Raw genomic sequence first — 21,477 nt, forward strand, 5'->3', positions numbered from 1 at the left:
CCCCAAGGCAGAGTTTCTTGACAGGAATAAAAAACACATGAGATGGGCCAGAGAGATAGCATGGAGATAGGGCGTTTGCCTTGCATGTAGAAGGACGGTGGTTCGAATCCCAGCCTCCCATATGGTCCCCTGTGCCTGCCAGGGACGATTTCTGAGCATAGAGCAAGGAGTAACCCCTGAGCGATGCCGGGTGTGACCCAAAAGAAAAAAAAAGTACACATGAGATGTAAAGCTTTTTTCCTATTTTGACTAATATTGGGGCACCTCTAGGGCCTCCTACTGCTTAAGAGTCTACCCAGAATAGGTAATGGTACTCAGGCATAGAACTAATATACATGAGACAACAGGAAGAGAGAATAGGTAAAGACTTCAAAGAGAAGCATTAAACCAAAGGCTACAACCGTCCCCTGTTTGGATTGAGCATTTTTGTGACAGGGAGTCTATGCAGTAGTCATCCAAAGAAATCTCAACTTTCTTAAGACAGGGATCCCAACACCAAATTACATCAATTGCCTTAGTCTTACCACTTCATCCTCCTCATCCTCAAGAAGCTCGCTGTCACTCTCCTCTGTCCTCATGCCTATTTCACGGGCGCCTAGTCCCTCATCTCCAGCTCCAAGGAAGAAGTGGGCTGTGGCGCTCTCGCCCTCACTGGCCGGCAGTGACCACATTCCCGCAAGGGTGCCCACTCATCCCGCTCTGCAAGGATACAGTGAAGGGTGTCCCAAAGACCATCCATCAACTCCCCTTTCTCCAACTCTGCTCCCAGGGTAGGGATGGGAAGTTGAGGGATAAAAAAAAAAAAAATAGAAAGGAACTACAGAGGGACTAGAGAAAACAGAAAAATCTATGGAAAGAAAGATCAACAAGGTAAGAGGAATGTGGGGCAATGGCATGCAATTACTAAAGATCCATAAAAGAAAAACTTGGTCTCCCTTTCCCTCCCAGCTCACCCATCCCCAACCTAGATGCTAGCATGTATGTAAATATATATATACATACATACACATACATATACATATATATATATAATCTTAGGAAATTAATCCTTACAGTGCTGGCATGTCCCTGAGTTGGCCAGAAAACACTCTTCGCTTCAGCAGCAAATGGAAAAGGCAGTTCCTCATGGAAGGCTTCTATTAATTCCTATTAGAAGAGAAAGTTAGAATGACATTTCAAACTTTTTACTCATTCCAAAATCATTATTCCCCTTCACTTTTCCACAGTGATTCCTGAACACAGGGAATTTTTTTTTTTGGGCCACACCCGGTGACGCACAGGGGTTCCTCCTGGCTTGGGGGACCATATGGGACACAGGGATCGAACCGCGGTCCGTCCAAGGCTAGCACAGGCAAGGCAGGCACCTTACCTCTAGCGCCACCGCCCGGCCCCAACACAGGGAATTTACTTCAATGGACAGAGGAATGAAAACACTCAACTACATTTATCTTTAACTCCCAACTTTATTCCTACTAAGTATTAACTGAAAAGAATTATTGAAGGTACCTTGTGATCCAAGTATAATATCAGCACATTAAAATCCTCTCTACCCCTAGGGCTGGAGACATAATACAGAGGGTAAGACATTTGCCTTGCATGATTTTTTTTTGGGGGGGGACATATATGACAGTGCTCAGGTGTTACTCCTGGCTCTGTGCTCAAAAGTTACTCCTGGTGTAACTCCTGATGCTGGGGATTAAACACAGGATGGCTGTGTGCAAGGTAAAAACCCTAACTGTTCTACTAGGGATTTTTATCCCTGATATCCCAAATGAACCCTCAAGCACTGCTAGGAGTAGAGTCAGGAGTAATCCCAAAGTATCACTGAGTGTGCTCCCTCTCTCCCCCAATCCTTTCTTTCTGTTTTTTGTTTGTTTGTTTGTTTTGGGCCACACCCATTTGACACTCAGGGGTTACTCCTGGCCATGCACTCAGAAATCACTCCTGGCTTGAGGGGGCCATATGGGACGCTGGGGGATCGAACTTCGGTCCGTCCTAGGCTAGCACTTGCAAGGCAGATGCCTTACCTCTAGCACCACCACTCCAGCCCCAACCCCCCCAATCCTTTTTATCTAGAAAATGTTCATTCAAGAAAAAAGATCCAGTGCTTCTGCAACAGTCTCCACTCATTTTGTTTTGGTTTTTGTTTTTTGGGTAACATCCAGCAGCACTCTAGGGCAAAAATCTCAAACTCAATTTACTTGGGGCCCGCAGGAGGCAAAGTCGGGGTGAGACAGAGCCGCATAAGGGATTTCCCTTACCGAAAAAAATCGCAAAAAATCACATTAAACATTTGCATACCCTGAACGGAACTACTCGGGGTATGCAAATTTTTTTTTTTTTTTTTTTTGGTTTTTGGGCCACACCCTGTGACGCTCAGGGGTTACTCCTGGCTATGCGCTCAGAAGTTGCTCCTGGCTTCTTGGGGGACTATATGGGACGCCGGCACCTTACCTCCAGCGCCACCGCCCGGCCCCGGGGTATGCAAATGTTTAATGCGATTTTTTTGTTGTTGTTGCTGTTTTTGTTTTTGGGCCACACCCAGCGGTGCTCAGGGGTTACTCCTGGCAATCTGCTCAGAAATAGCTCCTGGCAGGCACGGGGACCACATGGGACACCGGGATTCGAAACAACATAGGTCCTGGATCAGCTGCTTGCAAGGCAAACACCGCTGTGCTATCTCTCTGGCCCCACTAATGCGATTTTTATTGCAATTATTCAGTAAGCGACTAATCGCGAATACTGTGATATTTGAAGGCTGGCCGCGGGCCACAAAATGTATGGAGGAGTTTGAGACCCCTGCTCTAGGGTCACTCCCAGCTCTGAGCTCAGCAATTGCCCCCAGCAGACTCAGGGGACCTTATAGGATGCTGGGATTCAAACCACCGTCTGTCCTAGATTGGCTGCATGCAAGGCAAATGCCCTACCACTGTCTATCTCTCCAGCCCCTCCACTCATTCTTTTTTTATTTTATTTTATTTTATAAATCTTTATTTAAGCACCATGATTACAAGCTTGTTTGTAGTTGGGTTTCAGTCATAAACAGAATACTCCCCTTCACCAGTACAACATTCCCACCACCTTCACTCATTCTTTTTTTTTTTTTTTTTTTTTTTTTTTTGGTTTTTGGGCCACACCCGGCGTTTCTCAGGGGTTACTCCTGGCTGTCTGCTCAGAAATAGCTCCTGGCAGGCACAGAGGACCATATGGGACACCGGGATTCGAACCAACCACCTTTGGTCCTGGATCGGCTGCTTGCAAGCCAAACGTCGCTGTGCTCTCTCTCCGGGCATACAATTAACTATGGCATATTTAGGTCAAGATCCTTTATATCAGAAATTACAAATGAAAAAAATCCTGCCAATGGGGCCAAAGTGATAGCACAGAGGTAGGGCATTGCCTTGCATGCTGCTGATCTGGGATGGACCCAGATTCAATCCCCGGCATCCCATATGGTCCTCCAAGCCTGCCAGGAGCAATTTCTGAGCACAGAGCCAGGAGTAACCCCTGAGTACCACCAGGTGTAGCGCAAAAACCAAAAAAAAAAAAAAAAAAGAATCCTGTCAGAGTCATTGTCAGTGAAAAAAAAATTATTTTGGGCCAGACTGATAGCACAACAGGTATGGTGTTTGCCTTGCATGCAGCCAATCCAAGCCCAGCATCCCATATGGACCCACAAACATGGCCAGTAATGGTATTGAGGTCTTCACCAGTGCTCCTCAGAGACTACTTCTGGCTTTGTGCTCAAGACATCCCTCGTGGTGCTTGAGGACTATATATGGAACTAGAGAAGAGATAGAACTGGGGTGAGCCACAAGCAAGGCAGCACCTTAACTTCCTGTACTATCTCATCAGCCCAGTGAGAAATATCTTAAAACTTAAACTTGAGGGACCGGAGAAATAGCATGAAGATAAGCCGTTTGCCTTGCATGCAGAAGGATGGTGGTTCGAATCCTTGCATCCCATATGGTTCCCCGAGCCTGCCAGGAGCGATTTCTGAGCGTAGAGCCAGGAGGAACCCCTGAGCAATGCTGGGTGTGACCCAAAAACCAAAACAAACAAACTAAAAAAAAAACCCTTATACTTGAGTTAGAACCACTTACCAGCTGCAAATTTTCATATATACACCAAAAAAGTGTAGTGGGTTAGTGGGTCTTAGGCAATGGCTCTTGGTCATTTGGGAAGAGACCTTTGCAGGGAATTCTTCCCAGTGGTGGTACCTGATTTATTTTCCTTGCTCCTGATTAGCAAGGCAACTACTTCAGGTGATACTTATCAAAGTGGGCCCGAAGGGTTGGTGCTCTGTGGGTGACTCGGTGCTACTATTGGGGGCCACAAGGAGATAGGGGACTCAGGACTTTAAGTATACAAGATATGTGCTCCAGTCCATTGAGCTATCTCCCTAACCAAGAAAAAAAATTGTTCTTTCCTTTTTTGGGTCACACTTGGTGGTACTTAGTGTGGAGAGGTCACTCTCAATAGTGTGTTCAAATGTCTAGGAAGAAAACCTGAGTCTCCTTCATACATAGCTGTTGAGCTATCTCTCTGGGCCCAAGAGACTTTTTTTGGGGGGTGAGGATGGGCCACACCCAGTGACACTCAGGGGTTACTCCTGGCTATGTGCTCAGAAATCAGATTTACTAGTGAAAACATGGAGAGCTTATTGAAATACAAACTACAGAAACACACATGCAGGGGTCGAAGAGATATCATGGAGATAGGGTGTTTGCCTTGCATGCAGAAGGATGGTGGTTCGAATCCCAGTATCCCATATGGTCCCCCAAGCCTGCCTGAGCACAGAGCCAGAAGTAACCCCTGAGCACTGCCAGGTGTGACCCAAAAAAACAAAAAACAAAAATAAACAAACCAAAAAGAAACACATATGCATTACAATGAAATAAAAATGTTATATGTATTTCATAGTCCTTAAATAACTATTGTTAAAAATATCATGTATATTGGGGCCGGAGACATGGCATGGAGGCAGGGCGTTTGCCTTGCATGCAGGACAGTGGTTCGAATCCTGACATCCCATATGGTTCCCAAGGCTGCCAGGAGCAAAATCTGAGCGTAGAGTCAATAGAAACCCTTAAGCACTGCCGGGTGTGACCCAAAAGCAAAACTAAATAATAATAATAACAATATGAACAAGAAAGAAATGTTTTCATAGAACCCTATCAAACTTTGAGGAGAACAGAACTAAGAATTTAAGCTTACTCCTGGCTCTGCACTCAGAAATTATTCCTGGCAGGTTCGTGGGACCATCTGGGATGCTGGAGATGAAACTCAGGTTGGCAGTTTGCAAGGCAAACGCCGACCCTCTGTGTTAACACTCTTGCCCGTTATTTCTATTTATTTATTTATTTTGGATCACACCCGGCAGCACTCAGGGGTTACTCCTGGCTCTATGCTCAGAAATCCCCCCCCAATTATTTCTATTTTTAAAAAGATATGGTAATTTTTGTTTTGTTTTTGGGCCACACCAGCGGTGCTCAGGGGCTACTCCTGACTGTCTGCTCAGAAATAGCTCCTGGCAGGCACAGGGGACCATATGGGACACCCGGATTCGAACCAACCACCTTTGGTCCTGGATCAGCTGTTTGCAAGGCAAACACCACTGTGCTATCTCTCCGGGCCCTTAAAAAGATATGAAACAGAGCTAGAGAGATAGTACTGGGGCTAAGTAGCTTGTCTTGCAAATAATCAAGTCTGGTTCAATCCCCAGTACTACATAATAGAACAAGAACTGCCAAGAGTGATCCCTGAGCACCAAGCCAGGAGTAAAATCTTAAGCACTGCTGGTTTAACTCCAGCACAAATAAATCTGAAATAAATATGCAAAAGGTTCATGTTTATTAGAACTGGATTACTGGGCTACAGGTCTATTATTTTCCAAAGATAAAATTGCATCATACATCAGCAATTTTATGTGGTTTCCAAAAGTTCTCAGAAACACTCATTTATGACTTAAATAACAGCCATAACGTTTAGGGCCACAGCAATAACACAGTGGGTAGGACATTTGCCTTGACCACAGCCAATACAGGTTCAATCCTTGGCATCCTATATGGTCCCTTGGGCCTGCTAGGAGTAATTTCTGAGTGCAGAGCCAGGAGTAACTCTGGAGCACCACCAGGTGTGGCCCAAAAAACAAAAAAGCAAAGCAAAAAAATTCCTTAAGTGAACAAATTTACTCTCCAGATTTGTGAAATAATATTCAGTAATTACTTTGCACATATTTTAATTTAAACTTTGGCATTACTGGTGGGGTTCAGAGCTCTTATTAGAAAGTTATAGTTGAGGGACCGGAAAGATAGCATGGAGGTAAAGCGTTTGCCTTGCATGCAGAAGGTCGGTGTTTCAAATCCTGGCATCCCATATGGTCCCCTGAGCCTACCAAGAGCGACTTCTGAGCACAGAGCCAGGAGTAACTCCTGAGCATGGCCAGGTGTGACCCAAACCCCCCCCAAACAAACAAACAAACAAACAAAAAACTAACAGAAAGTTATAGTTGACCGTGACCTAATCCTTGACCTTTGCAGTCTTCCCTATCTGCTGGCTCCATTGCTCCACTACCACAACATTCTCCTCAGACCTAATATTTCCAGGAATGATCTGCTGGTTATTTGTCCTCTTCCTGCTCCTGATTAATGAACTATTTATTTGACCTTTGAAGTGACCTGACCCATTTTTCCTTGACTTGAGGCATTCCAGAGGTTCCAGTAGAGTTTAAGTATGGTTTTGTTGCACTCTTTATCCTTTATCTGAATTCACACTCTCTCAAGTCTAAGATTCCTAACCTTTGATCCTTTCATTGAGTCAAATCCTCTGTTTTCTCTTGACAATCAAATCCTTTCAGTTTTCTCTTCACTCTACCCAAGTTAAGTTCTTGAAATTCTACAAGTCTATCTCAAGGGATGATACCATAATAGAAAAGCAGACTCTTCACAAATATGGTCTAAAGAGATGAAAGGTCTAATTTCATAGTGAACAAAGCAAAAATAGAATCCTGACAAAAATAACTATGAAACAAGCCAAGATTTATTTAGATGTACCTCTGGGAGAAGCTGGAGTTTATGTGGTGTTCCAAGTCACTCCCTTGTTTCGTGTGTTCTTCTCCACCCACCCCCAATAGTTTATTACAAAAGGAAAAAACACTTTAATTAGGCTAAAGGGCAGTCTTATTCTAGCCTTAACCGAAGTAGAAGGAGGGAAAAAAGGGAGGAGGGGGCCCAGAGAGATAGCACAGCGGCGTTTGCCTTGCAAGTAGCCGATCCAGAACCTAAGGTGGTTGGTTCGAATCCCGGTGTCCCATATGGTGTCTGTGCCTGCCAGAAACTATTTCTGAGCAGAAAGCCAGGAGTAACCCCTGAGCACCGCTGGGTGTGACCCCCCCCCAAAAAAAAAAAAAAGGGAGGGAGGGAGGAAAGCAACTCAGTGTTAAGGGACAGGGCAAGGAGCAGAAGACAATCTTTTTGGAGCCATTAATGTTAAGTCAGATCTGGATGTGGCAGCTAGAGTACAGCAGGCAGGCAGGCAGGGCACTACTACTTTGCATGTAGATGATCTGGGTTTGATCATGGACATCCAAGAGATGGTCCCCAAGCCCATGAGAAGTGATTCCTGAGCGCACAGCAGGAGTTAGCCTTGAGCATTGCAGAACATGGATCTCAAAAACAAACCAACCAACCAAAAACCCAACCAACACATATTAATCAGATCTGGGGAAGAAAAAGAGGGTACACTGGGTAACTTCTTGATTCTTTAGAGTCAGGGCGGTGGTAGTAGTCGTCTGCGTGTTCCTAAATAGCCAGGCTCCTGACAGAGTCCTCTTCCCTTAAGTGCTGGGAAAGTCCAGGCAGTAAAACCTCCACAGGTGACCAGTACTGGCTCCACCCTCCCCCTCTAGGGGACATCTGTTTCTTCTGGATCCTTTCCACGTCATGCAAATCCTTTCTTCTCTGATCCTTCTTCCTACGTCATGCAAATCCTTATTCGGACAGAGTGAACTGCACTGGCACTCTCCTTCCGTCGCCTCTCTTCTGTTCCCCCAACCTGCGACAAGACTGTTCATGCACTGTTCCCCAGACACAGGCCGACTAATGAATGCAATGAATAATCCCACTCATCCTCTCCCTCACTACACCCCCAGCATTGGGGATTCTTCGGATGAGTCACCCACCACCCGGGTGACAGAATGAGACTGAAACCCTACTCCCCACACCCCGCACCCCCGCCCACCATTGCCTGGCATTGCCCAGAGCGCCCTTCTCCCTTCAGCCCCATTCTGCAGGCTCTCCTCTCTCTTTCCTGTCTCTCCCTCTTTGCTCTCTCCTCTCCTTTCTCTCTCAATCCAAGGGCCCTTCTCCCTTCAGCCCCCACATTCTGCAGGCTCACCTCTCTCCTGTCTCTCCTCTTGTCTCTCTCCTGTTCTATCCTGTCTCTCTTCTCTCTCCTGTCTCCTCTCTGTCTCTCTCTCCTGTCTGTCCTCTGTCTGTGTCTCTCTCCTCTCCTCTCTCTGTGTCTCTCTTCTCTCCTGTCTCTTTCCTGCCTCTCTTCTCTCTGTCCTGTCTCTTCTCTCCTGTCTCTCTCCTCTGTGTCTCTCTCTGTCTCTCTCTCTCTCCTGTCTGTCCTGTCTGTGTCTCTCTCCTCTCCTCTCTCCTCTCTCTTCTCTCTCCTGTCTCTTTCCTCTGTCTCGTCTCTCCTCTCAGTCTCTCCCCTGTCTCTCCTCTCAGTCTCTCTCCTGTCTGTCCTCTCTGTGTCTCTCTCTTCTCTCTCCTCTGTCTCTGTCTTTCTTCTCTCTCCTGTCTGTCTCTGTCTCTGTCAGTCTCTGTCTCTGCCCACACACCTCCCCAGGCCAGCGCGCCCCCCGGCCCCGACGCCGACCTCGGGAGGGCACAGCGCTCCTCTCCTCCACTCCTTCCTCGCCTCTCCCGGCCGCCGACCCCTCCTCCGTCCTCGCCCCGCTCCGGGTCACGCACCGGCACCGACACCGCCCTCGGCCCGACTGACAGCCCGGCCGCCTCCCGCCCGCCCCGCCCCGCCGCCCGCGCGGACCCCGAGGCCTCCCGCCCGCGCCGCCGCCCGCCCCGCGCGCCGCCCGCGGCCCTCCGCGCCCACTCCTCAGCTACGCCCCCGGCCCGACTCACCCGCCTCCCTCATTCGCGCAGCGCAACCTGGCGGCAGCGACGCTCGGCGGCGGGCCAATCGCGGCGCGGCCCCTCCGCCGCCCCACCAATCCGCGAAGGACTTCGGCAGCGTCGCCCGACAGCGGACCAATCACAGCGCGGGGCGGGACTCCTCTGCCGTCCCGTCAATCCGCGAAGGGCGCGAGCCGCCCGGCCAGCGTCAAGCTGCGTTGGCCGGCGCAGGGGAGGGGGCGGGCGGCGAGGAGGGCGGCCCCTAGCGGTCCCGAGTGGGAAGTGCAACCTGATGCTTGCTTACTTTGCTTGCTTTGCTACAAGTCTGCAGCGAGCGACTGGACTTGCCATCCCCATGGAGAGGTAGGGAGCAAGGGAGCAAGGGAGGAAGCCAGTTGCAGGCCAAGAGGTAGTTGAAATATCAAAATCATGGGTTCTAGGGGCTGCAGAGAGGTCACAGTGGGTAATGTGCTTTGTCCCGGTTCCATCCCATAAAGTCCTGCCTACACTGCCAAGAATGATCTCTAGTGCAGAGCTGAGCACTGCAGGGTGTGTCCCCTCCCAAATAAACCCCACCAAGTATGAAATATGCAGAGAGCTCATAAATGTAGGATGAAAAGGTTAATAAGATATAGAAGCATGGGGGCCGGCGAGGTGGCGCTAGAGGCAAGATGACTGCCTTGCAAGCTCTACCCAAGGAAAGATCGCGACCGCGGTTCGATCCCCCGGCGTCCCATATGGTCCCCCCAAGCCAGGAGCAATTTCTGAGTGCTTAGCCAGGAGTAACCCCTGAGCATCAAACGGGTGTGGCCCCCCCCAAAAAAATAAGATATAGAAGCATGATAACAGAGGTGGGAGACAAACACGGAAGAAACTATTAGTTTGTGCTTTGAGGATAGAAAGAATGTGGAAAACACAAAGTGGATCCCATCCCCAGATCTTGTTTGTTCTCAATCCTCAGATGTGGAAGCCTCACAAACCTAGATTTTATTGCCTTGGACTGGTCACTGAACTTCTGTCAGCCTCAGTTTTTGTTTTTGTTTTTTAATTATTGAAACATTGTGAGAAACACAATAAAGAATTGTTCATGATTTTCAGTCATACAAAATTCCAATACCCATGCTTCACAATAGCCTCTATTTTCTTATCTATAAGTGAGTAAAATTAAAAACCAAACACAAGGGTTTAGAGCCATAGTACAGTGGTTAGGATAATTGTCTCATATGATACACTAAGCTCACTGGATCCTCAGCAACTCATATGATCCACTCAGCTCACCAGGAGTGATTCCTGAGTCCAGAGCCAGAAATAATACTTATTCTCTACTTAGTGTGCCCTTCCAAAAAATGACCAAACACACAGATACTGATTATGTGAAAGCATTCTGTATATATGTTGCTATTGTTTTATTTTTAGGCCACACCCAACGGTGTTCAAGGCTTACTCCTGGCTCTGTATTCAAGGATCTCTCTTGGCAGTGTTCAAGATGCTGAGGATTGACACTGGGTTGTTGAGTCAAGGCAAGTACTGCACCCCTATACTATCTTTTAGGCATAATAATGTCATTTATTTTGCATCCTAAATTGTTTTTTTTTTTTAGTCAAAATAGTTCCATATTCCCTGCATCTTTTCTGTAGTCTCAAGGATCCTACCACTTTATCAGTGGAATGCCCCATTATACTGACTTTCAGGACTTATAAATGAGTTAGAGTCTAAGAACTGGCCCCAAGGGTATGCAATGCCTCCCTAACTCATGCTCAGAATTCCTAATAATTCTGTAACTTCAAACCTTTAAAAAACTTATAAAATATCTTCTAAGGTTGAGGCCGAGCAATAGTACAGTGAGTAAGGTGGCTGCATAGAAGGCAAGTGCCTTCCCCTCTATACTATTGCTCCATCCCCCAACCTTAGATCAAAGGATCTACTCCCAAGTTGAATTTTGGGGTTATTCCTGGTGATATTTGGGGAACCATGTGGTTGAGGAGTTTGGAGCAGGCCTCCTGCGGTGGTGTGGGAACTTATGATTGTTACTTTCAAAGTGCTTTTTTGTTTGTCTTTGGGCCACATTCTGCAGTACTCAGGGTTACTCCTGGATTTGCACTCAGAAACCACTCCTAGCAGGCCCAGGGGATCATATGGGATGCCAGGGATTTGAACCAAGGCCAACGATCCACTGTGCTATTGCTCTGGTCCCATTTTAATGAGTCTTAATGCTAGGAAGATCATTCAAATAATAGCTGGGAGTCCGGGGTTGCACCAGCACTATGTGCTTCCTTATTCCAACTGAAAATAAGTAGACAGGGCATCAGAGTAATAGCACAGACAGTAGGGCGTTTGCCTTGTATGTGCCAAACAGGAGTGATTGCTGGCATCAAAAAGCTCTTTGTTTGTTTGGCCCAAAAACAAAAATAAAGAAAATAAGTAGACAAATTTAGGGTTTTTTTTTCTTAGTAGAGTTTTTGTTCAAATTTGCATAACTGCTCTCTGAACTTGATTTCTATACTCCTCTAGGCAAATCTTATTTTTCCTTCTGTAATTCTCTTCCTCTTTTCTCTTTTCTATTTGATTGCTTTTGTTTTGGGGGGAAGTTTGGGGGCCAATTTGGTGGTGTTCAGGGCTTACATCTAGCTCTGTGCTTAGGGGTAACTCTTGGCAGTGCTCAGGAGACCATATATGGTGCCAGGGATAGAACCAGGATAGTCTGTGTAAGGAAAGCATCTTACTGCACCCCCAACCATTTCTCTTGCCCTGTTCCTTACTTTAGTTTTTCAGTGTTAGAGACCACCCTCTCAATGAAATAGCAATTTTTTTCTGAAAGATTATCTCCCTACTTTAGCTGGTAAATATATACAGCCCAAGTAGTTTTAGTTAAGAGCTTTACTCAGTAGTTTCAGTTGATACTTATTTGATAATTTCTTCTTTTTGTTGTTGTTGTTTTTGTTTTGTTTTGTTTTGTTGGTTTTGGGGCCACACCTGGTGGTGCTCAGGGTTACTCCTGGCTCTGTGCTCGGAAATCGCTCCTGGTAGGCACGGGGGACCATATGGGATGCTGGGATTCAAACCACCATTGGTCCTGGGTCAGCTGCTTGCAAAGCAAACGCCCTACCGCTGTGTTCTCTCTCCAGCTCCTGATAGCTGCTTCTTAACATACCTAATAAATCCCTACAACCCAGGGAATATTTTCCAGCTCTCCAAGAATGACCACACTTCTACTGCTGAACTCTCTCTCCTCTCTGACAATTGTTCTCTTATCAGAAGAAGTAATGGACTAAATGGATAATGGATAAAAACTAGGCTTCTGAGGATACACACAAATGAAGAAGGCAGGAAAAGGAGCATAAGGGAGACCTGAGTGGAAGAAAGAGAATGAGACTATAGTAGTGAGTCTCATTAGTGGAGCTAGAGCACAACATGAAAGGAATTTCTTTTTCTTGAATATTCCTCCAGAAGAGTTCCAAGTTTCTCACTTCAGTTTAGCTGAGGGAAGGACTAATGCCACTCTGTACCCTAATTTAACTGACCCCCCAAAATTATATATATATGCTCTAGGCTGTGCACATGGGACCATAAGCTGTGCTGAGGATCAAGCATGTGCTGGGCTTAGGCAAGGTAAATGCCTTATCCATTCTCTTTCTGTCTCTCTGTCTCTGTTCTATCTCTATGTCTCTGTCTCTCTCTCATACACACACACCACTGTTTCGTTTGATTTGGTTTGGGGACACATCCCGCACTGTTAGAGGAACTACTCCAGGCATTGTGCCTGGCAGTGTTCAGAGACCATATATGGTGCCAGGAATCAAACCAGGATGTGTCACTTACAAAGCAAGTGCATTAACCCCTGTGCTATCTCTCACTCCCACCCACCCCATTTCACTTCTATGTGGGCTCTAGAAATTGACCTCTTTCCTTCCAGAACTAATATGGAGTCCCACCCAAATCCCTTGGAGGTGCGGAAACAAAGCCCTCTTAAAACCGAACATGCACCTTGAGAGAAAAGAGCACTAGGTGAAGGTGGAGAAATCCATGCGCACTCCTCCTTACACTTTGGGCATTAGGCAACCAGGAGAAGTGTATGTGGTTGGGGACCTGTGCCTGCCTGTTCGTTTCCTGCACCCAATCATCTCACCACACCCCTCTCTTCAACTCTCATTCTCCTCCAGCCCAGGAACTGGGAGCCTCAGAAAGGGGACAGAAGGGAGAGGTGGAAAAGGAAACGAAATATTCTCCCTAGCCCAGTTCCAGCGCCAGGTTCTGTGTATCCAACAGGTAAGTAAGATTTCTGACATACCGGGGTGGGTGAGTGGGTGGGTGGGGGACTCCAGGGAGCAGCAAAGGGGTCAGAACCTGGAAAGGAGGTTGAGGAATAAAAGATTAAAAGTGAGATAGGGTACAGGGAAGAAAGAGCAATAGTGTGGGGGGTTGGGGGTATGTGGTGTGTGTGTGATGAAAAATGCAGGTAAGATATAACAAGACTTCAGACTTGAGGCAAGATGACACAGGGGAAGACAGCAGTGTTGGGGTAAGAGCTATAGTTCCCTGACGTCTTTGAAGGAACATTTTTCAACCTTGTAAGGAAAGCACAGGTTTAGATGGGAGGAGCCTGGGTCCTTCTTCCAGATTTTCAGGGAAAAGGTGACCTTGAATCTGTTGCTGTCTTTTCCGTGTCTGCCCCATTCCTGGGTGTTTTTTTTTTCTTTCTTTTTTCTCCTGGTCTTCCGCTCGGGTTGTGTTTATTGGGTGGTTTCCCCGCCACCGCCTCCCCTGGGAAGATGGAGAGGTTGCTGGGGCAGGCCAGGAGCTGGGGAGAGGTTGGGCAATGTCACCCTTTCACACCCACAGAGTGACGGATCCGGTTTCCAACTCTAGGGAGAGGCTGGGGGAGGGTGTTGGGGTTTTCTCCAGGCCCCTTGGGGTGCTGTCCTCTGCTCGGTGCTGAAATCGGAGTGGGCCTCGTGGCCCCGCACCCTCATCCTGGAGGGGTCGAGGAGGGAACCTCCGATCCCTCCTACCTACCTACCCTACCTGCAAAAGCTCTGCCCACCTCCACCCCCGCACACCTAGCTCGGGGTTGGGCTGGAAGGCGGAGCCTGCGGGAGCCCCACCCCTGGGGACTGCGGCTCAGCCTCCCTCTGCCCTGCTGGGGCCTCTCTGCGCCTCTCCAACAGCCTGCGTGGTACCTACCGGTCCTCGCTCCTTTGCAGCAGCCTTGCTCCAGGCTCCCCATCCTCACCCGGCCGCCCAAGCAAGCATCCGTCTTCTCCGGCCAGGCCCTGCACTGCACTAGCTCCAGGATCCTCCAGCCATGGCAGGTCCCTTTTCTCGCCTGCTGTCAGCTCGCCCCAGGCTCGGGCTCCTAGCTCTAGCCGGAGCTGGGTCTCTAGCAGCTGGGTTTCTGCTCCGCCCCGAACCTTTACGAGCAGCGGGTGAACGACGAAGGCTCTATCCCCCAAGGTACTGTACCGAGGTCTGGGACACGCGCTTTGGGGTGCTAGGGTGCAGGGGGGCAGTGGTGATGGGAAGGAAGGCAGGCGGAGATGAAGATCCAAGCCAAAGAAAGGGCTCTCTAATCCTTCAGGGCCCCACACAGTCGGGGAAATCTCTCTGGGGTGGGGGTGGAGACCCGAATACGAAAGCAAAGGCATTCCTGGAGACCTGTAACCCGTAGTCCCCGCCCCCCCCCCCCCCAAGACCAGCCCTAGCCCTGTAAGTTCTGGAGGATTCGGTTTGGCCAAACTCCTGAGACACCACGGTCTATCCTTTTTTTTGGCTCTCCTCCATCTCCTTTCTGTTCTCCCCCATTTGCCGACTTCAACTCTTTCATTTTCCCTTCCTCCACCCCCTAATGTTCCTGGGAGGAAAGAACTGAGTTTATCTGGAGGCTTGGAATCAGAAATCAGCCAGGGGGCCGGAGAGATAGCATGGAGGTAAGGCGTTTGCCTCTCATGCAGGAGGTCATCGGTTCGAATCCCGGCGTCCCATATATGGTCCTCCCGTGCCTGCCAGGAGCAATTTCTGAGCCTGGAGCCAGGAATAACCCCTGAGCACTGCCGGGTGTGACCCAAAAACCACAAAAAAAAAAAAAAAAAAAAAAAAAAAAAAAGAAATCAGCCAGCTAGAGGAAGCTAGGCCAGCAGGGAAAGAATAGATCCTGAAAGAAAGTCCCTAAGGAGATTACCCAGGGGTAGCCTCTCTTAAACCTTCCTCATCCCCAGAAGCAAACCAGATATGGCTAAGGGGGCACCTCCTAGCTAACTGGACTGGGTCTAGGCCCTCTGTGCCCTCCCTCCATGGTTACTGGGGTCCCCCTCCCTAGTGCTGAGTACCCAGATCTCCGAAAGCACAACAACTGCATGGCCAGTCACCTGACCCCAGCAGTATATGCCCGGCTCTGCGACAAGACCACACCCACTGGTTGGACGCTAGATCAGTGTATCCAGACTGGAGTGGACAATCCCGGCCACCCCTTCATCAAGACTGTGGGCATGGTAGCTGGAGATGAGGAGACTTATGAGGTAGGGGTCCCCCAGAGTTTCCCTGGTGACCCAGCTCATTTTCCCAGTAATCCCAGTTCCTTCTCCTGTAAGAACCCTCATTCAACCCTCAAGTTGGAATCATCCATAATATGTTTTCTGACCCAGTGAAATCAACTCAAAACATGGTCACTCCTTAACTACTTCTCTCCATCTAATTCCCCTCAGGTATTCGCTGAGCTCTTTGACCCTGTGATCCAAGAGAGACACAATGGATATGATGCTCGAACAATGAAACATACCACCGATCTGGATGCCAGCAAGGTGAGTTTAATGTTCCTCTTCCTTGTTTCTTCTTTGCCTTCACCTGCTTCACTTCCTGATTCAGTCATCAGACTACTTAGATTTTAATCTTGGAATGGTGAAAGAATTGAATCCTAAGGCAAGTGCAGATATGGAAAGGAGGGGGCAGATGTGAATGACAATCACCAAAACTGCCTCCATTTGGGGCATGGTCACTCACATCTGCCCCCTCCTTTAATATCTGAAGTGCCCCCATAAACTGTCCTGCTTATCAGTGTAGTCTTTTTTATAATGCATGTAGTGAAGATCCCTAAGGCCCCCCGATTCTCGCTCATTTGACTTCTCTCTCTTTATTAATCTCTCTTATTTTCTAGATCCGTTCTGGCTACTTTGATGAGAGGTATGTATTGTCCTCAAGAGTCAGAACTGGCCGAAGTATCCGGGGTCTCAGTCTGCCTCCAGCCTGCACTAGGGCAGAGCGACGAGAGGTGGAACGTGTTGTAGTGGATGCCCTGAGTGGCTTGAAGGGAGACCTGACTGGACGTTACTATCGGCTCAGTGAGATGACAGAGGCTGAGCAGCAGCAGCTTATTGATGTAAGAGGCATTGAAAGGGATTTGATATAGTGGGGAGGGCAATTGGAAGAAGCCAGAAGGAGGGTGGGCCTGATGGACTGGATGGGCTGTAAGAGGCCAGAGACTACCAGAATTCTTTTCTTTTCTTAATTTTACTTATTTATTTTTGGTTTGGGGGTCATACCTGGCAATACTTAGGGATGGTGACAGCACTGGGACAGAGCATAGGACCTCCCTGATGCAAAGTATGTGCTTAAGTCCACTGATCTGTCTCCCAGATCTTTAATAATGCCAGGGTTCTTAACCCACATCCTTTCATTCTTTATAGGACCACTTTCTCTTTGATAAGCCTGTATCCCCATTGCTGACTGCAGCAGGAATGGCTCGAGACTGGCCAGATGCTCGTGGGATCTGGTATGAGGCTTCTCTTATATCTTTTGTCCTCATAAATTCTTCTATTTTTCCCCAATTCTTTGTTTGTTTTGGTTTTGTTTTGGTGTCATACTCAGCAGCGCTATTAAGAATCACTCTTGGTGGGGCCGGGTAGGTGGCGCTGGAGGTAAGGTGTCTGTCTTGCAAGCGCTAGCCAAGGAAGGACCGCGGTTCGATCCCCCGGCGTCCCATATGGTCCCCCCAAGCCAGGGGCGATTTCTGAGCACATAGCCAGGAGTAACCCCTGAGCGTCAAACGGGTGTGGCCCAAAAACCAAAAAAAAAAAAAAAAAAAAGAATCACTCTTGGTGACCTCAGAGGACCATATGGGAGGCTGGGATCAAACTTGGGTTGGCCACATGCAAGATAAACACCCTAACCACTCTATACCGGCCCCTTCTCCAAATTTTTAGACTGCTTCTTTTTCTTTTGTTTTTTGTTTTTTGTTTTTTGTTTTTTGTTGTTTTTTTTTTGGTTTTTGGGCCACACCCGGCTATGCTCAGGGGTTACTCCTGGCTGTCTGCTCAGAAATAGCTCCTGGCAGGCACGGGGGACCATATGGGACACCGGGATTCGAACCAACCACCTTTGGTCCTGAATTGGCTGCTTGCAAGGCAAACGCCGCTGTGCTATCTCTCCAGGTCCTCTTTTTCTTTTTTTTTTGGTTTTTCGGGCCACACCTGTTTGATGTTCAGGGGTTACTCCTGGCTAAGCGCTCAGATATCGCCCCTGGCTTGGGGGGACCATATGGGATGCCGGGGGATCGAACCGCGGTCTCGATCTTTTGTTGGCTAGCGCTTGCAAGGCAGACACCTTAGCTCTAGCGCCACCTCACCGGCCCCTAGACTGCTTCTTGATCACTTTCTCTCTCTCTCTCTCTCTCTCTCTCTTTCTTTTGCCTGCCCTCAGGCACAACAACGAGAAGAGTTTCTTAATCTGGGTGAATGAAGAAGATCATACCCGGGTCATCTCCATGGAAAAGGGTGGCAACATGAAGAGAGTCTTTGAAAGATTCTGCCGAGGCCTCAAAGAGGTTGGAGATGAGTGATAAGGGAACTAGGTGGGAGGACATAAGGAAAAATCAAAGACCAGGATATACTGACCATATAATTTATAAACCCTCCCAGAGCATCTTTTTTTCTGTCGTTTTTGTGGTTAGCCCTGACTCACTTCTGGCTCTTTTTGTGGTTACCCTTGATTCACCTCTGGCTTTGTGCTTAGGGATCAACTTTTGGGACTTGAGGGACCACATGAAGTAACGGATTGAAACTGGTCAGCTATGTGTGAGGCAAGCCACCTTACCTGCTGTACTATCTCACTGGCCCAATTCAGGATACTTTCGATTGTGATAGGGACCATTAATCAATCTCATTTTAAAACCATAACTATAAATCAGGATTTTCTGAGTGGGGGAGGGTGGGAGGGAATAGAATTTATAGTTACTCTAAAAATAGGATGAGCAAGAACAGCAGAAATCTGGGGTTGGCTTGCCTTGCATTTGGTTCAACCTGGTTTCAATCTATAGCACCTCAGATGGTCCCCTGAGTCCTACCAGGAGTGATCCCTGAGTTCAAAACCAGGAGCAAACCTCAAACACTGCTGAATGTAGTGCCCAAAACGTAAAACAAAAATAAAAAAATATTAAGAATCTAAGGAAGTAAAAATGAAGCAGTTGCGAGACAATGCAAAGGAGAAATTACTGAGTTAGTGGATGAGTGCTTGAGTGTGTGGTTAAGATTTTGGGGACTGTAGACTAGATAGATGTAGGGATGAGAAATAGATGTGTTCTAAGCTAATCTACTCAGGTATGAGCTGGACTCTGTTTTTTACTAACATGTCAGATCTGGGCTTCTTTAAGAATGGGAGGGTAATTGGGGGAGGTAGAAGATGGATAGGTTTAACATTCCAGAATGTGTCTGTAAATGTCAGGTTGAAATAAATCCTCAGACCAATACGGAAATAGTCTTCATATTTAATTCTAGGGCATTAATCCTCACAAACCCTCCATCATTCTATTTTGGTCTTGTAAAAAGAAAGAGCTCTTCTTCCTTTCAGATTCTAGCAGGGTCATTTTTATGCTTGGTGACAATAATAGACAAAGGATTTTGATTTTAAAAGACATAGGAAGTAATTCTTAATTAGGTCTCAGTTTTCTTATCTGTAAAAAGAGGTTAATAAGACTTTCCTATCTTTTAGGCTAGTTTGGGGGTTAAATGAGGTCATGCATTTTACAAACCCAGAGTAAATGCTCCACTAAAAGTGTTAGCTACTATTTTAGATGAAAGGATTTCTCCACACTGAGCATGTAAGATAGCTACCCAAGCTATGGATTTTTCCCCCCAAAAGTATAAACATAGGGGCTGGAGAGATAGCATGGAGGTAAGGCATTTGCCTTGCATGCAGGAGGTCATCGGTTCGAATCCCAGCGTCCCATATGGTCTCCCGTGCCTGCCAGGAGCAATTTCTGAGCCTGGAGCCAGGAATAACCCCTGAGCACTGCCGGGTGTGACCCAAAAACCACACACACACACACACACACACACACACACACACACACACACAGAATACTTAAAAAAAGAAAACAAAAACACCTTTCCACACTCTCTTTCTTTTTTTTTTTTTTTTTTTTTGTTTTTGGGTCACACCCGGCAGTGCTCAGGGGTTATTCATGGCTCTACGCTCAGAAATCGCTCCTGCAGGCACAGGGGACCACATGGGATGCCGGGATTTAAACCACTGTCCTGCATGCAAGGCAAACGCCTTACCTCCATGCTATCTCTCCAGCTTCCACACTTCCTTTCTTTCTCATATAGACCTATGAGTCCAGTTCATAGGTACTATTTTTACCTATCTGTTCTCTCACATTTGTTTCCTTCCATAGTAAATAGAAGAATTCTCTTGCTTCTTCCTGTTGCAAAGCTTGCACCCTCATTTTTCTATCAAAAAGAAATATTCTAAGCTCTAGGCTCTCTAGTAAAATAAAGAGATTCAGTGCATGCTGACTAAGTTCATTGGATAATCAATCTTTTCTCAGTTCAGCCTACCACCTTTGTTTATTTCCCTAGATTATTCTCAGGAATCATTCTCGCAAGTTTCTCTTTTTTCCACACAAGCAATTTTTCATAATCTCATTATTATGGGCTTGCCACATCAAATTATCCATGAGCATGATAATAACAAACCACTGGAGGGGCATAAAAAGAATGGTGTCATTCTTTCATACCCCAAATCTCAGGTTCTAGACATATACTTAGATTTTCTGTAGCTCTGGCTAAGAAAGAGTCACACAGTCTGAACTTTTACTAACAGAGTTTTTGTCTCAGGTAGAGCGACTGATCCAGGAGCGTGGCTGGGAGTTTATGTGGAATGAGCGTTTGGGATACATCTTGACTTGCCCATCTAACCTAGGCACAGGACTTCGGGCAGGAGTGCACATCAAACTTCCCCTTCTAAGCAAAGTAAAGTAGTTTTGGGGTTAGCAAGGGGTGTGAGTGAGAAAGACAGCCTGTGGCTGTCTTTAAATGGGAGAGAATGGGCATTTTGGAAGGCAATCAGGGATATTATTCCTGGAGGGATGGGAGAATAGTCTCTGAACAGGCTCTGGACTCTTACAGGTAGGACCACACCTTACTCCTACTGATTCTGCCCTCAATCCCTATGTGTTCTCTAGGATAACCGTTTCCCAAAGATTCTGGAGAACCTAAGACTCCAAAAACGTGGTACTGGAGGAGTGGACACAGCAGCCACTGGCAGTGTCTTTGACATCTCTAATTTGGATCGGCTGGGCAAGTCAGAGGTGAGGTACTTGGGGATCAGGGTGAGGAGCAGTCTAGATCTGTTTAGGTTTTTGTTTTTGGACTATACCCAGGTACTCACGGCTATTCCTGTCACTGTGCTCAGGAATAACTTCTATCAGGGGTTGGGGGACTATGGGGTACTAGGGATTAAACCTGAGTCAGCCATGTTTAAAGTAAATATTCTTCCTACTATACTATTTCTGCAGCCACTATGGAGGTTGAGGTATGTCAGTGAGTAAATCTTAGAATTGTAATGGAATCAGAAATGCAATTCAGGTTAACTGGGGAGACAATTGGAAATGAATTCCCAAAGTGGACAGCTCAGTGCAAAAGAAGAAAATTCAGGTTACGAGAGACAGAGACCAAGGATTAGTGTCCTTCAGGTGGAGCTGGTGCAACTGGTCATCGATGGAGTAAACTATTTGATTGACTGTGAACGGCGCCTAGAGAGAGGCCAGGATATCCGCGTGCCTCCACCTCTTCTTCATGGCAAGCATTAATTTTCCACCTCCAGGAGATGACTGAAGACCCCTAGGACTTCTGTTCTTTCTAACAGTGGCCCATTCCTCTGGCCCTGGATGTCCCTTCCTCTCATCACTCCCTCTGTTCTAGTAAAAAGTCTTGCTATGCTCCTATTGTCTGTGTTATTTCTAATGGAGGGGTGAAGAGGGGGAGCAACCTCCAAGAAAGGACAAGAGGCAATGGAGTTACTTGTGCTGGAAAGAAATTCTAGAAGTGACATGCCAGGAACACTAATTCTC

The 21,477-nt window shown here is 47.2% G+C and overlaps 3 protein-coding genes across 16 annotated transcripts in view; 2 read left to right on the forward strand and 1 right to left on the reverse strand.

Moving 5' to 3' along the window:
* Window positions 1-7,076, reverse strand: part of PPIP5K1 (diphosphoinositol pentakisphosphate kinase 1) — a 54,380-nt gene extending 47,304 nt beyond the window's left edge. For 12 of the 13 annotated variants that reach the window (XM_049782453.1, XM_049782446.1, XM_049782449.1 and 9 more), the window contains exons 1-2: window positions 1,054-1,146; window positions 525-699 (exon numbers count right to left, since the gene is read on the reverse strand). In XM_049782453.1, coding sequence (XP_049638410.1) covers window positions 525-671 — 147 coding nt within the window. In that variant the 5' untranslated portion in view covers window positions 672-699; window positions 1,054-1,146. Of the gene's footprint in view, window positions 1-524; window positions 700-1,053; window positions 1,147-7,055 lie in introns of those variants that run through there. The other variant, XM_049782445.1, reaches the window with a different exon arrangement.
* Window positions 1-21,477, forward strand: part of PDIA3 (protein disulfide isomerase family A member 3) — a 178,750-nt gene that overhangs the window by 75,196 nt on the left and 82,077 nt on the right. The window lies entirely within an intron of this gene.
* CKMT1A (creatine kinase, mitochondrial 1A) lies at window positions 13,298-21,351 on the forward strand. Of its 2 annotated transcripts, XM_049782503.1 has the most exons (10): window positions 13,298-13,410; window positions 14,408-14,591; window positions 15,454-15,652; window positions 15,839-15,934; window positions 16,288-16,509; window positions 16,817-16,902; window positions 17,829-17,952; window positions 20,243-20,377; window positions 20,590-20,715; window positions 21,100-21,351. In XM_049782503.1, the coding sequence occupies exons 2-10, from the start codon at window positions 14,443-14,445 to the stop codon at window positions 21,214-21,216; spliced, it is 1,254 nt and encodes a 417-aa protein (XP_049638460.1). In that variant the 5' UTR covers window positions 13,298-13,410; window positions 14,408-14,442; the 3' UTR covers window positions 21,217-21,351. The 2 variants fall into 2 exon arrangements, with proteins under 2 accessions (XP_049638460.1, XP_049638459.1); XM_049782502.1 differs by lacking the exon at window positions 13,298-13,410 and having other exon boundaries at window positions 14,239-14,591.

This window comes from Suncus etruscus, chromosome 10 (assembly GCF_024139225.1).
Source record: "Suncus etruscus isolate mSunEtr1 chromosome 10, mSunEtr1.pri.cur, whole genome shotgun sequence".
Classification (NCBI taxonomy): Eukaryota; Metazoa; Chordata; class Mammalia; order Eulipotyphla; family Soricidae; genus Suncus; species Suncus etruscus.

Bases quoted from the DNA above. Each gene is read 5' to 3' on its own strand.
- CKMT1A (XM_049782503.1), top strand. From the start codon at position 14,443: ATGGCAGGTCCCTTTTCTCGCCTGCTGTCAGCTCGCCCCAGGCTCGGG. The intron at 15,653-15,838 runs GTAGGGGTCCCC...AATTCCCCTCAG, and splicing joins GAGATGAGGAGACTTATGAG to GTATTCGCTGAGCTCTTTGA. The intron at 17,953-20,242 runs GTTGGAGATGAG...TTTTTGTCTCAG, and splicing joins TCTGCCGAGGCCTCAAAGAG to GTAGAGCGACTGATCCAGGA.